At 39.5% G+C, this 15,162-nt stretch overlaps 8 protein-coding genes across 8 annotated transcripts; 5 read left to right on the top strand and 3 right to left on the bottom strand.

The window, feature by feature from the left end:
• Position 1: 1 nt before the first annotated feature.
• On the bottom strand, positions 2-2,464 carry PPS1 (tyrosine/serine/threonine protein phosphatase PPS1; the record flags this gene model as incomplete). Its single annotated transcript, XM_002498840.1, has 1 exon — positions 2-2,464. The coding sequence occupies one exon, from the start codon at positions 2,462-2,464 to the stop codon at positions 2-4; it is 2,463 nt and encodes an 820-aa protein (XP_002498885.1).
• Positions 2,465-3,295: 831 nt separating this feature from the next.
• On the top strand, positions 3,296-4,138 carry ZYRO0G20878g (uncharacterized protein; the record flags this gene model as incomplete). The annotated part of the gene is made up of 1 exon (XM_002498841.1): positions 3,296-4,138. The coding sequence occupies one exon, from the start codon at positions 3,296-3,298 to the stop codon at positions 4,136-4,138; it is 843 nt and encodes a 280-aa protein (XP_002498886.1).
• Positions 4,139-4,298: 160 nt separating this feature from the next.
• Positions 4,299-5,258, top strand: MPM1 (Mpm1p; the record flags this gene model as incomplete). The annotated part of the gene is made up of 1 exon (XM_002498842.1): positions 4,299-5,258. One exon carries the CDS (start codon positions 4,299-4,301, stop codon positions 5,256-5,258), a length of 960 nt encoding a protein of 319 aa, XP_002498887.1.
• Positions 5,259-5,521: 263 nt separating this feature from the next.
• Positions 5,522-7,015, top strand: PAF1 (Paf1p; the record flags this gene model as incomplete). The annotated part of the gene is made up of 1 exon (XM_002498843.1): positions 5,522-7,015. The coding sequence occupies one exon, from the start codon at positions 5,522-5,524 to the stop codon at positions 7,013-7,015; it is 1,494 nt and encodes a 497-aa protein (XP_002498888.1).
• Positions 7,016-7,185: 170 nt separating this feature from the next.
• Positions 7,186-8,088, top strand: ZYRO0G20944g (S-formylglutathione hydrolase; the record flags this gene model as incomplete). Its single annotated transcript, XM_002498844.1, has 1 exon — positions 7,186-8,088. One exon carries the CDS (start codon positions 7,186-7,188, stop codon positions 8,086-8,088), a length of 903 nt encoding a protein of 300 aa, XP_002498889.1.
• Positions 8,089-8,144: 56 nt separating this feature from the next.
• On the bottom strand, positions 8,145-9,902 carry SAF1 (SCF ubiquitin ligase complex subunit SAF1; the record flags this gene model as incomplete). The annotated part of the gene is made up of 1 exon (XM_002498845.1): positions 8,145-9,902. The coding sequence occupies one exon, from the start codon at positions 9,900-9,902 to the stop codon at positions 8,145-8,147; it is 1,758 nt and encodes a 585-aa protein (XP_002498890.1).
• Positions 9,903-10,068: 166 nt separating this feature from the next.
• DUG2 (glutamine amidotransferase subunit DUG2) lies at positions 10,069-12,729 on the bottom strand (the record flags this gene model as incomplete). Its single annotated transcript, XM_002498846.1, has 1 exon — positions 10,069-12,729. One exon carries the CDS (start codon positions 12,727-12,729, stop codon positions 10,069-10,071), a length of 2,661 nt encoding a protein of 886 aa, XP_002498891.1.
• A 551-nt stretch (positions 12,730-13,280) lies between these two features.
• UTP18 (Utp18p) lies at positions 13,281-15,083 on the top strand (the record flags this gene model as incomplete). The annotated part of the gene is made up of 1 exon (XM_002498847.1): positions 13,281-15,083. One exon carries the CDS (start codon positions 13,281-13,283, stop codon positions 15,081-15,083), a length of 1,803 nt encoding a protein of 600 aa, XP_002498892.1.
• Between the last annotated feature and the right edge of the window lie 79 nt (positions 15,084-15,162).

Raw genomic sequence — 15,162 nt, forward strand, 5'->3', positions numbered from 1 at the left:
TTCATATGTAGTTATTGTTCAATTCTGAAATCGATCTGCAGATAATTGGCCAATCAATGGCTCTTTCTTGACCTTGACTCTCCTGCCATTTTAAAAGTTCATACATGAACATCAAATTTGGTTGAATAATAATGTTCAGTCTTCTGACCCTAACGAAAAGATAGGCCCTAAGAACACTACATTCTAATCTTTTCATGCATTCTGCTATGCAAACAGTGGCGGACCTTGATACCCCCACCATGCAATGGACTAATACTTTACCATTTGCTTCATAACATTCATCGATAAATGCAAGGATATGTTCCAACTGATTTGTTAAACTGTCCTTACCATTGTCCCCTAGATTTGCAATGCGTAAAATTTTAAAACCTTCTTGTTCAAAGATGTCAATTGACCGAGGGTTCTCCTCCAAAGTATCACTGCCATTGTTGTATTCACCAGTTACAGTTAAACCTCGGATTCTCAGTGGCTTTATTGGAGAAGTTTTTGTCCTTGTCTCTATTTTATTAGGCATTGGTGAAGAGGATGCTCTGTGACGTGAATTCATGGGTCCTGCCCATGACAAATCTTCCCCGACAGATACGATGTAATTGATTCCCATCTTTTTCAAAAGTTTTGGCGATTGCGCATGCTCTAATGAACCTAAGTAGAGATGTGACAAAATCCTAGACGGTAATGGACCCTTTAATGCAGAGAAATTCAAATCTGGTGGAACACAGAATAAAAATATTTTGCTAAACATCTCTGGTGTAATTTCCAATGGCTCTAAAATTTTCTCTTTACGATTCCTGTAAAACTGGTAGTTTTCTGGTCTCTTGGGACTAAACTGTCTTAACAAAGACTGTAAATGACCCAAGACCTGCAGGTCCACGGGAAATAGGAAAAATGGTCTTTCGTATTTCAAATGTAATTCTAGTAAAGTGTCCTCTAACGATAAATCCCATAAAAATATCAAATATGCAACTAATAGGAAAGTGGTCTCAGTGTAACCGTCAGAACAATAAATGAGCGATCCGTAATCTGTCAAATTTCCCAATTGGTAAAGCACATAACAAATATTTAATATGATCTCAATTGAATTAATGTTCAGAGATCCGAGGGTAATTGTGCCAGAACTGGGGAAATTTAATTCAATTGGTGAGGGATTTGCGCTCTTAAGCAGGGTTCCCAACGAAGCCATAACTTTTTCCAACGAAGGGGGTGAAACTTTTTCCAAACATCTTATCATGAGAGCCCAAGGCTTTGGTGTGCATGGAATGTTGAAGAGTTTAGTATCAGCTGCCTTTGGATCATTAGCATCAAATTGTAATTTCCGTATTCTAACGATGGAATTTTGCGTAGAATAATAAGCTAGACGATCTCTGACAAATGAGTCTAAATTTTTGGTATCTGAAAGGAGCAATTTGTAGACTTGATAATCTGTAGAGTTACCAGACCAACATGAAAGTGAACTTTCAACAGGCGTAGCAGATGACATTTTGGAGACTTCTAATTTCTCGCGGTATAGTAAATCTCTGTCCCAATTATTAAAAGAGACCAAATCGAAAGGTGAAACCAATTGAACTGGTGAATCTTTATTTAATGAATCCATAGTCATCGGTGGTGTACCTATGAGATCTGGTGGGATATCCTGAAGAGATTTGTACTGTAAAATGGAAATTTTGGGTTGTCTCCCAGTACCAGTGAGGTAATTGGCTTGTACAAATTTGAGTGCCAGATTCAAAACTGTAGCTAACTTGTAGCAGCGGGAGCAATGGCCCTTGCTATTACTGTGCGCATCCCTGGCATGGAAACAGTACACAACAATTTGAGATGACATCTCTAACATTTTAGCTGGTTGAATATCAAACCTTCGAAACGAACCAGGCTGTCTCCATGTAAACCCAGATACAGATTGTTGATGGCTATTACCCACTTTTCTCGTTACGGAATAACTATTTCTAGCACGACCATCCGTATTGAGAAAGGGTAAAACTCCGTATTCATAACATAACAAAACTACGTCTTCGATCTCTTGCAATTTAAGATTGATCTGACATCTTGAAAGTTCCCTGATGATAATATCTCGTATTACCAATTTATCTTCACCTAATCTAACGTCACCTAAGGTCGCCCATGAAAGTAAAAATTCGTGGGGATCCATTGAACATTTTAAAACTCCAGAATTCTGGATCCAATTATCTGGCATCGGTTGAGATCTTATTATTGAGATCGAATTCGGGTAGTCTGGAGGTGCTGAAGAAGAATATCCATGTAACCACGGGAAAATCGCATCACATTCAGGCAAAGGTGATGCCATGTGTCTCTGTAGTAAGTGCCACAGTTCATCAGCCGTAACTGTTGGTCTTCCAAAACTATTATCGGAATCTTGTCTCTTTATAGGTTTAACATCTCCTTTCATGTCATCGATGGCACTGTTTTGCCTTTTAAAAGAACACCTCCTCTCCATTGGGGTTACTTGCATCACAGGTGCAATGAGATTTCCCCTTGATTCTAAACAATACCGAGCTCCTGGAAGGATGATTCCATCAAATGACACCTTATAGAGAATTATTTTGCATTCTCATCGATCAAGGTTTGAATGTTGATGATGTTCTGCAACATCAATTGAGGACAGTCCATCGTTCCCTTTCTTTTTTGAAAATTGTCCGGATTAAACCGGGGTTGTCCGGGCTGGCGACAGACTGGGATAAGTGCAAAAATCGAATTCTGTAACCACTTCAGAATAATTTAAGTAGTTTAGTAATAATATTTTGGCTTTTAAGATATTATTCCCCTTTTCCTGGGATTTTTTCCGGTCAATATGGGCTCTTTGGTGGTGATTTAATATTATGGTAAAATATCGAGGAGTAGGTAGCGTTACGCCAGGGATATGAGATGTAAGAGTTTGTCAGATATTTTAGTTAGCTTTGAAAATTATTATATGGTTTTCATGTGCTCCATCTAGCCAATTTTCTTTATGTAATCCTCCAAGTTCTTTGTATGTTGCCAAAATTCGCCTTTCGAGCCCAAATTTTCTGGTGAAAGCCGTATAAGCATATGTGCATCTTGCAAATAATTTTAGTTTGCTTGCCTCACTCACTACTGGTCTACTTTTTTGGCTCCTGGAGTATTAACTGTCTTCAGCATGTGTCAGTTTTTGTCCGGACCCCGGTTTCATCGGACACATTGATCTTCAGTTCTCAACACCAGTGTCCATTTAAAAGATGGTCAATCTATAATATTCACTGCTAATGGTCCAGAAACCCAATTGAAGATCCGTTCTACGACGTCAATCGCACTTTTTCCCCCTGCAATGAGTGAAGTCCAGCCAGAATCTGTGCCAGAGAAGCTTCAAGACCCTGTACAGGAACCTGTACAAGAGCCAGCTGGTGAGAATAATCAAGAGCATGCACAGGAACATCCACAAGATGATTCACAAGATAATTCACCTGAACCGATGGAAGTGGACCAGGAACCTGATACTGCACTGGAAGCAGACATTGCGGCTACAGATGCTGAACTGAAAGAATTCTTCCCGCAACTCCCAGTATCCAAAGTAAAGAAAATCGCCAGAAGTGATCCTGAATATTTACTCACGTCAAACAATGCATTCGTAGCTACTGCATTTGCAACTGAAATCTTTGTCAAGGCCTTAACGGAGGAAATGCTGGCCCAATCACATCTATCGGGCAAGAACAAAGATTCCAAGACTGTAAGGCTTACTTACAACGACCTAGCAGAATGTGTCTCGAAGAAGAATCAATTCATGTTTTTGGAAGACGTGGTGCCACGTACTAAAAACCTTAGGTCATTGGTTAAACAGAACAGAGTCAGGTATACGACAGCAACCAGTGTTGCAGGTCCATTGGCCAAGGGACAGACTCAGCTGCCCTTTAGTAAACAAGATATTGACAAGTCTAACGAATCACAAAGGCCTATCGACGTGGACAATGAAACCGTAGATAAGGAAGAAGAAGAGATTGACGAGGAGGATGACGACGATGATATGGAAGATGATGAAGAAGAGATGAGGGCAGCAGAAAGGGTTCAAGATGAACAAGTACAGAAACAGGTGCAGGAGATCGAGCAGATGAATCATGTTGCAGATCTCGATAGAGAAGATTCACAGGTGGAACAGAGTGATCAAGAGGAATGAAACTGATAGAAACTTCTAGCAATTCAATTCCAATCGTCTTATGTATCATGTGACTCATTGATGAAGCTCTATTTTTTTCTGTATATATAATATCAGGGATTAGAAACTGTACAATACTACTTATGGTCAATACGCTTTACGCTATTCTAAAGAGTCAGTCATGGGAATTTGCAACGACGGTGACAGTAATAGGCTTGACCCAGTTAACGAAGAGATTTTAAAAGAAGTGGCAGGAGATCCTTTCTCAGATAGACTGGGATCCATTAAGGATTCCATGTCGTCCATCTGGAGGGATTCTTCATCCTTGTGGAGTTCAGCCATAGATGATCCATCCAATTTGTTACGTCAAATATCTGGTACTAAAGGTGATGATACTGACAGGGACTACTGGGAAGACGTCTTGTCGGACACCATGGGCTCACTGTTGGGTGTAATGGGATTGCCAGGTGGATTCAGCAACCCAAGAAAGATGAAGGGTTACTTGGATGGACCATTCACATCAGAGGAAATTATCAGACAAGGGATTACAGGTTTTTACAACCAAAGAACACCAACGGACGGACAATTTAGTCAATGTAAGGAATTAGGTGGTCTTTCAGTTTGGAATGCCAGAGGTTGGTGGAGATGTCTTTTCCCAGAAAAAGTTGTTGAGGAAAGATCAGAAGGTGAACTTGATTTAGAAAGGGTTATAACAAGAGAAAAAGTGGAAGCAGATTCTAAGCACAGATTAGGGCTTTTCTTCCCCGATTTTACTGGATACTTGTCATGGAAGGCACACATGAACCGTTTGATTAAGGAAAAGAGAGAAAAGGCCCAGAAGCAACAAGCGGTATTGGAAAAAGAATCACAAGCTTCTCGTTTGAGTACACCTGAAGACCTTATGTTTGATACTTCACCTACATTGGGCGGTCAAGATGAAAGGAACGTGATTAGCAGGTATCAAAACGTCATGTACAAAACTACACCTGAAGGTAGAGAGCAGATTAACGAACGCAAGACTTACTACGATAACGGGACCGTTTTGTTGAAAACTGAGAAGAAATTGACACCATCCGATGGTTCTAAACCAAAGGTTGAAACCTCTGAAAGATTGATCCCTGTTAACGAGGACAGAGACTGACGGTGATAATAAAAAGTTGGGAAGTTTAATTGTAAATAGCATAGTGATATTGATTTTGTAAAGAGAAAGGTTTAATTGTTGAAAAGACGAAAATCTACTAGTTTTGGGACTCGTCTGGGTCCATTTACCTAGGTTTTTTCGTTTTTTACCCGGAATGTGTTGAAAGTTGGTTGTCCTTTGATATCAGTCAAAGTTTGACCAACTCGAGGTCAAATTCAAATAATAAAAGAACACAGTAAAAAGAGGACAAAGGAACCAAAAGAATGTCAAAGAAACAAGATTATATTGCCAAAATTCGCTATGATAATAGGCTTCCTGCACCTCTATTACCCCCTAGATTGTTGAAATACACTATAAATCCAGAAGAAGAGGCAGATTCTTCAGAATTGATTACTTCCTTATATACAAAGACCTCCGTCACACCATTGATTAAAGTGAATGAGGATTTGGGGATGCCATTAGATCTGATGAAGATTCCTGGAATGCTAGACCATATGGATACGAAATACCTTTATGATTTTGATGGTGTCAAATTACAGCCTGAAGACCGTATGCTATTAAGAGATCCAGGTGTTGATAAATTGCCAAAGACAGATATCTCCAAGGTTTCCTTCTTGAGAAGAACCGAGTATATCTCTACCACAATTACTTCTCACCATCATAGTCAAATTGAAGAAACCAAAAAGAGAGCTGCGTCTGAAATGGAAGATGAAGAAGAATTGTTAAACGCACCACAGTTATTAGAAAAAGTGGAGAATACATTTGATTGTATGACAAATGACTTGTCCAAATTACAACACCCTGTAAAGAAGAAACTACGTGCGGTAAAAACTTGGAATCTTTTACCTGACACTGCATCAATGGACCAAAACTATTTCCTGTTGAAAATGGTCGGAAGTGCTCTTTTAGACAAGAAGGAGAAGGAAAATTTGGCATTGTCAACAGCTATCTTCAGACCTGTTGAATTAGAAGAAGATGAGTGGATCTCTATGTATACAACGGAACCAAAGGATTCGAATATACTGGGTGGAGAAGTAGAAAAGAATTTGGAAGACAATTTACAGGATGACCCAAATGCTGATAAAGTTTACAAATTCAAAAGGCTTAGAGATTTTGCTTTAAAGCAAGTGCCACCACAAGGACACTCTGGATCATTTGGTGAACTGTCTCTTGTATTGAATGACGAAAAGGGAATTGCTTACTATAAGCCATTGAGGTCAAGAATTGAGTTAAGAAGAAGGCGTGTAAATGATGTGATAAAACCTTTGGTTAGGGAGCATAATTTAGACCAAATCAACGTTACTTTAAGAAATCCAACTACCCAAGAGGCTAAGGCTAGAGATAAATTGAGAATGCAATTCGATCCAATTGATTTTGCGAATGTAGATGATGAGGAGGAGGAACAAGAGCAACCACAGGAGCAGGAGCAGGAGCAGGAACCAAACAATGAATCGCAGCAGCCAGAACAATCCGAACAATCTGAATCAAAACCTGAAGAATCCCAATCAAAGCCTGAGGAACCTGAGGAACCCGAATCAAAGCCTGAAGAACCTGAAAATAAGCCTGAAGAACCTGAAAGTAAGCCTGAAGAACCTGAATCCAAGCTCGAGGAACCTGCATCCAAGTCTGAGGAACCCGAATCCAAACCCGAAGAATCTGAAGATGTTGGTCAATCAAAGAAAGGTTCAGAATCTAAAGAACCTGAAGCCAGTGAGAATCAAGAGGAAAAATCCCAGGATGATAAGGAATTACCTTAATCGATGTATATACGGTGTATTAGTAATATTTAGTACTTGAGCTTTTAGGTTACCCGCTCGCATGGATTGTATATTTTAGGGATGGTCGACCTATTGAAAGGAATTGAGAACTAAAGTACACATCGATAGTACGGACTAGTGAGAATTTAGAGACTTTAGATTACTACGAAATGTCATTCAAAGTCAATGCAGAGGTTTCTGTCTGTGGTGGTAAGCTTTTGAAGCTCTCCCATTACTCTAATGTGGTCAACAATTCAATGGATGTTAACGTCTATCTACCCCAGCAGTACTACAAGAAATCAAGTGATAAACCAATCCCAGTGATATATTTCCTTTCTGGATTAACTTGTAGTCCCCAGAATGCATCCGAAAAGGCCTTCTGGCAATTACAAGCTGATAAATACGGGTTTTCTGTGGTATACCCAGATACATCACCAAGAGGTGATCATATTCCCGATGATCCTGAAAAGTCTTGGGATTTTGGTGTTGGTGCAGGATTTTACGTCAACTCCACTCAGGAGCCATGGAAGAAACATTATCAGATGTATGATTATGTCCACAAGGAATTACCTACTCAATTGAATGAATATTTCAATAAGAATGGGGCTTCTAAAGTGGATTTCTTGGAGAACGTTTCAATCACTGGGCACTCAATGGGTGGATTTGGTGCATTATCTGGGTATTTGCAAAATTACGAAGCCAAAAAGTACAAATCCTGTTCAGCATTTGCACCAATCGCAAACCCTTCGAAGGTCCCATGGGGTGAAAAGGGCTTTGGAAATTACCTAGGCAGTGATAAATCTACCTGGGCTCAATACGATCCTTGTGAACTAATAAAAAAATTGCCCAACAGAGGCAATGACAGAATTTTGATTCATCAGGGATCTGGTGACGGTTTTTACAAAGTTCAGTTGAAACCTGAGAACTTGGTAGAAGCAGCTAAGGGTACCTCCTGGGAGGGTAAAATTGATGTTCACATTGTTGATGGTTTTGATCATTCTTACTATTTCATCAGTTCCTTCGTTCCTGAGCATGCAGCCTTCCATGCTAAGCACTTGGGTTTAATCCAGTAGAGGGTCTATATAAACGAAGATCAATTTTGAAATAAAATAAAGATATAGTGTTACAGCTATTCCTTGATAATTAATGCGCCTGTTTGCCAGCCGCCAGCACATACCGCTACACACGTGTAGTTATTATCAAGCTTAATCTTTTGAGGTTTCACAACTCTCATGTTTCTTAGACTTTCCCATCTACCGATATTATGATCGTTTATAACATTATGGGGAGATCCTAGACCAAGACAACCGCACAGTTGGCTCTCTAACCCCCAAGAATACAAAACGCCCTTACAAGTCAAGGCCACAGTGTGGTAGTCGCCTGAGGATAGCGATATTATCCTATCGTCTGGATCATCTAGTAGTATTTTTGTCAAATCCTCTATGTCCACATTACCATCGTTAACTTTCAATGTGTAACATGATTGATCCGTGAATAAAACTAACGAACTAATGCACGAGCTCAACTTCGACAATTGGCCCTCTAAGGGTAATTCTAAATCATGTACCACACCACGGTAGTACCTCCATATTTTTTCACCTTCGTTGGTGATATAAATGATACAATCACCTTGGAAACATGCAAAATCTACCACCTTACCGGGTCCAGTTACGTCTCCAGTATTTGGAATGATTTTATAGTCTACAGCGGAACTCAGTTGACCTTTCTGTAATGCTTTACGTGTATTCCAAACCACTAGACCAATTTTGTAAATAAAGGCACAGTTTAAATCCCATCCACATCCAATTTTTACTATTGGATTAGTATTTTTGGAAGGTAAACCATCAAATCTTAATTTAACACCAAACTCTGAATCTGGCGAATCCCATGAATAAAGATCACGCTCTTCATCCATCGCTAGGAAGTGGCTTCTTCCTGAAACCACTGCTATGAATTTAATAGAATTTAACTTTTCTTGATCCACATTAAATGAAAGAGTCTCAGAAGTAAACATTTCAAAACAATTCCTGGCAAACATTCTTCTTATATGTTCATTTCCAGGTACTGTCTCAGTTGTTTTCGCCTCCATTTCCTCCAATGGTTCATATAAATTCTGATGAGGCCCCAACGATGGGGGTGAAATGCCAATGGCTCCTGTAGTGTTAATCTGTCCCCCGGTTCCCTGGTGTGTATGATGAAATGATTCTTCCAATTCTCTTATTGCAGCTTTCAGCGGATCAAAATCATGTTCACCAGCGATAGGTCCAGGTCCTCTATGACCACCTGTAAATGTAGACCCCGTCGAATAAAGCTTACCCGATTTAGTGAGAATTTGGAATGAAAATCCACCACTAGATATTTGAATGATTGCGTCATCATCATTATCATTATCAGCATGTTGTTCATCTTTTGGGTTCCATGGCACTGCCGTTGGTGTATTGACCCCAAATTTAACCCTACCACCAAGACTATTCATGTTTGCCTCTTTCAGATTTTCATTAGAAGTAGCTGTATAACCAAGTCTAGCATGCTTGAAGCACCCCCAGGTGTATAATTTAGCCTCTTCAGCACGGATCTTGTAACGATCATGCCAGTTCTGATCTGGATACCTTTGAATCATAATAGACTCTGAACATGTTTTGAGTTCACCAGAACCCTTAGCTACGAAAGGTTCGTCATTACCGTACGGGGTACCAAATGCCTTGTTGTACAACACATGCCATAAAGTCTCTGATGAATCGAAATTCAATAATTTGTGAAAGTACTTGTTTGTATGTGAAAGGTGTCTGATGTCCCCTGGTGACAGAAAAGGCAGTGTAGCTTGAACGATATCAGGAGACAAATTGTCATAACCTGTAGATAGCTTTTGGTCTTGAGAATCGTTCATCGTTGGAGTGATCAATCGTTGTCTGTACAAGTTTCGAAGTAGAATCCCTTAATGTTTTCCCTTTTTAAATAGCGTAAGACAGTTGGCCTCAGCCGCACCGATTGATTACAACGGTCTCATGGTATTAGGAAAAGCGGATAATACAATGTTGTATAGAATAAATATACTATAATTTATTGAAGACTTTGGATAAGATTTCTGTCATGTAGGTCCAGTTTTCAATTCTCAGATTCTCGTTATCCAAGTGGGCATTATCTGTGGATTGACCGCATGGAATCTGAACTGCTGGGGCAGCCAATAACCTCTCCAAAGTTCTTATGCAAGGGATGGAGCCACCTTCTCTGACAAGCAAGGGTTCTTTGCCCCATTTAAAAGTCAATGCCTCCTTTAGCACCTCGTAGGCGTGGTTTGTTGGGTCTCCTAGCCAGGCTTCCGCTTCATTGACAATAGATATCTCTAGATGGTTCCCTGAGGATAGTCGGTCGAAGCATTGCATTAGGTATTTCCTTAGTGACTCTTCAATTTTGCCCACTTCTTGTTCAGGAACCAATCTAATCGATACACCTATGGTGGCAGATTGGGGTATAACGGTAATGTTACCAGGCCCACTTATATTCATGGTAGTTACCGACAATGAAGGTTTGGTCCAATTGGTAATTAAATCCTCGACGGTAACCTCTTTGCCCATATTAGCAAATTCTACCACTTTGTTTAAACGTTGATAATCGACCTCGCTAAGACCTTTTAATGGTTCATAGAAACCAGGAATTAAAACTCGACCATCTTCATCCTGCAACTTCGAAATTAATTTGATCAAATCAGCTGCAGGTTCCTTATGTAAGCCACCATCGATACCCGAATGTCTATCGGGTTGTTCTCCCCCTACAGTTATTTGAGCATTTATAACACCTCTTAGACCATAGTTCAAACATGGATTTTCTTGATCAACCCAAGTGGAGTTACTCAAAAAGATCCAGTCGATTTGTTGACCTATGAGATCTCTGTTCTCTATACAAGCTTGTGCAAGCCCTGGAGATCCAATTTCTTCACTACCTTCCACTAAAAATACCACATCATTTAGTAATTGATCTCTTTGAATTAGATTTACCACTGAGTAGAGGGCAGCAACTAGTGGACCCTTGTTGTCGCTGACACCTCTTCCCTTCATAAATCCGTTTTCACATGTTAGTGAGAATGGATCAGTAAGCCATCTATGTTGATTTCCTGAGACCACATCGTAATGACCATACCACAAAACTCTTTTCTTGTTCTTGTTTTTTCCCTCGAAAAGGGCAAATGCAACTGGATTCTTCCCATCTTTCACCGGTAATAATTTAGCCTTGGAAGCACCAAATTTGACGAAAAGTTTTTGCAAATGAGAGGCACATCTTCTGGAAGCTAATTGTTGAGCAGTATCAGGATTTTGTGATACTGATTGAAATGCTATTAGGTCACGTAAGGTTTCTAACATCTCTTCGCTGTTCAAGAAACTTTGATCTTCCCCAGAATCAATTTGCTGTTTCCTTAATTCTTGAACAAACTCTTCAGTTTTGGCCCAATCTGATGGGTGCATGACTTCTGAGAGATCCCATAGCGTCAGTGAACCATCATTCGCACCAGTTAGGAAGCTAATTTGCTTTTCAGATGGTGCATCGTGTCTAGCAAAAATATCAGAACTCAACATCTTACCTTGATTTGGTTGCCATTGAACAACCTCATTTTCGTAAAATAAAGTGGTACCAGATTCATTAATGGCAAAGATGTGATCCATGTACACGGATATCGAAATAACGTCGTGTTTTTGAGGTGTATGTAAAGTCGAAACAAGTTGTTTCGTACTGAGATCCCAAATTTTGACTGCCCCATCTGCCAATCCACAGTAGAGGAAGGGGAACTCAATGGCTTGAGATAATACGGTATCTTCGTTATCTAACTCGGCGGCAATGGAATTGATGGAAACAGCTCCTTTTTCATTTTTCGATAAAAACCACATTTTGCTAATACCATCACCACCTCCTGAAACGATACATTCCGAAACGGCCATTGAATTCTTGTTATAATCGTGAGAATGGACGTGTTCATGCTTTTTACCGTCTTCCAAAAGAGTACTGCATTTAAGACACAATTTGCAGATTGAATAAATAAACCCATGGTGAGCATAATTGATAATGTTTTCTGATGGAACTTCCAAAATTCTATGCATTTGAAGCTCTGTAGAGGCACATTTGTGGATGGTATTGGAAGAAGTCTCAGCTACTCGAGATGGAGAAGGTGACCCAGTACGACCAGAAGGCCCCAATGAATCGAAAAATTTGTCATATCTTCTGTGAGGTAATTTATTGATATTCCTCTCATGGCTACCATGAGAATCAAGGATCCTATCAAAGATATTATCCAAAAACAAAAGACTTGCGTTCTGACAACCAAATACTAGAGTATCTAAAGTATCCAAATATCTTAGCGAGAAAATATCACCAATATCTGTCAAGGAGTAAACTGTTGCTACTTCTTCCACTTGAATGGAACTGTTCAGGGAATCCACATCGTAAACTGACCAAACTCTAACCAATGAGTCAGCGCCACCAGAGAAAAGATATTTCTCGTCGCTGGATCTCTCTAAACATAAAACACTAGATCTTGTATGTGTGTCTTGGACATCACCAAGCGTTATAGTGCTCACTAAATTGTATGTCGGTAAGTTAAACACCAAGATCTTGGAGTCCTGGGTACCGGCAAATAATAACTTCTTTCTAGGGAAGGTGACGATGGAAAGTATTGAGAAACAATGATCCCATCTGTGAATTAACCCTGGAGATGGTGTCGACATGATAACGACGTCTTAGTAGTCAACCTCTTTTGTTTACCCTATAGAATAATCACGGAATTGTTGGAGGTTTAAGTTTATGTAGAGAAGCTTCGAATATGCAGGTCGAAGACATCCGTCAACTCACGTGATATTGTTTACCAGCGGTAAGTAGTAGAATTGGCCGGTATTGATGGAATAGTAACGTTTAAGCGGATGTGGTGCTACGTTGTGTTCATCGTTTACCGTCGTGATTGTTGGCCCATGCAGTGTTACTAGGATTTCCTCCAGCGAAGCTTAAAAAATGAGATTTAAAGCGAAAAATTGAAGCAAAGCTCTGCATTCGAAATCAATTACATATATCGCCTTCGTTAGCCCTCTTTCATCTAGTTAGTGGCCTTTGTCTTGGCCTTGAGCTGTTCGTAGAGACCTTTGATGAAAAGTGTTGATGTTCAACTCCGTACCCCACCGCTTAAAGATCTTGAAAAATTTTAATATTGAAGCTCATCGCATCTCATATCATCTCATCTCATCACTAGAATTTATCAAGACAACAAGTCCTAAAGCTATAAACCATGAGTGCTACTATTGCGGCAAATGGTACTGTACAAGTAGACATTCCACCACCGGATGAAGAGGAACAATTGCTTTCAAAATTGGTGTTTGGCGACACTTCTAGTTTCCATGATAATTTAAAAGATTTCGATTTTGAACTTTGGAATCAGGAGGAAGAAGAAGATTTAGAAGGTGATATTGACGTTGCTCATGAGAGTGAAACCGAAGAAGAGAGTGGTGAAGGTGCTGATCTCGAGCAAGTGCAAGACGATCAGCTGTTTTTTGTAGACGATGGTGAGGAGCAACAAAGTGGAGCACAAGATGATGATGAAGACGCAATGGAGGTCGATGAAGAAGAAGAAAGTGCTATCGGAGAGAGTGATGAAGAAGATGATGATGAAGCATGGGTGGATTCCGATGATGAAAGAGTAGCGGTATCTGTAGTGACCACGAATAAGACCAAAAAATTGAGAGAATCTTATAAAGAATCATCGATAAATGGACATGATTACGTGCGTCGTTTGAGAGCCCAGTTTGAGAAAATTTATCCTCGTCCTAAATGGGTTGAAGATGTATCTGAAGATGAATTATCCGGGGAAGATGAAGATGACGATGAGAATAAAGTAATTAATGGAGACGTTAATGCGCTTTTCAAAATTTTGGAAAGTACTTACACATACAAGGATACTTCGCATTCTAAATTGCTACCGTCTAAAAATTTGGATATTACCAGATTAAAAGATGGGAATGCTTCGCACGTATCACGTTCAGCAATTCAATCATTGTCATTCCATCCATTTAAACCACTGTTATTGACCGGTGGTTACGATAGAACCCTAAGACTATACCACATTGATGGGAAAAGCAATAACATGGTAACAAGTGTATATTTGAAAGGTACCCCGGTGCAGACTTGCGGTTTTTACGTTTCATTAAACCAGGGTCCATTGCAAGAACAAAAAATTCTTTCTGGTGGTAGAAGACGTTACATGCATTCCTGGGATATTCAAACTTCATTATTATCGTCACAAAATGCACATGGATCTGTTGCTAAGATAGAGAAATTTTCAAGATTGTATGGTCATGAAGAGTCTCAGAGATCATTTGAGAAGTTCAAAGTTGCACATTTCTATAATTCATCCACTAATCAATCGCATGGTATCATTCTATTACAAGGTAATAACGGTTGGATTAATATTTTGCACGCTACTACAGGTGTATGGCTGATGGGTTGTAAGATCAACGGTGTGTTAGTAGATTTTTGCATCGATTATAAACCTGTAACAGGTAACAAATTCCAAACTATTCTAATTGCAGTCAACTCATACTCTGAAGTATGGGAATTCAATCTAACTGATTCTGGTAAAGTATTAAGGAGGTGGAAAGATGATGGTGGTGTTGGTGTAACAAAAATTCAAGTCGGTGGTGGAACAAACTCCACTCACTTTTTCCCCACAAATTCATCAAAGGTTAGATCTAATAGATGGTTGGCCATAGGAAGTGACAGCGGTTACGTCAACGTTTACGATAGAAGTAAAGATTTATCACAACCTAAACCAGTAGCAGCATTGGATCAATTGACTACTACAATTTCATCGTTAGAATTTTCACCAGACGGACAAATTCTATGTATGGCATCTAGAGCCGTTAAAGATGCATTGCGTTTGGTACATTTGCCCACTTGTACAGTTTTCTCTAATTGGCCTACGAGCGGTACGCCATTTGGTAAAGTAACTGCAGTTACATTTTCACCTCGTGGTGAAATGTTGGCGGTTGGTAATGAACAAGGTAAAGTTAGACTATGGAAATTGAATCACTATTGAAGTTGTTAAAATATGTAACTATCTTAAGTAAGAATAATGGAAAGACAAAAATATATATATTATCACAAAACTTTTATTT

This window comes from Zygosaccharomyces rouxii (assembly GCF_000026365.1).
Source record: "Zygosaccharomyces rouxii strain CBS732 chromosome G complete sequence".
Classification (NCBI taxonomy): Eukaryota; Fungi; Ascomycota; class Saccharomycetes; order Saccharomycetales; family Saccharomycetaceae; genus Zygosaccharomyces; species Zygosaccharomyces rouxii.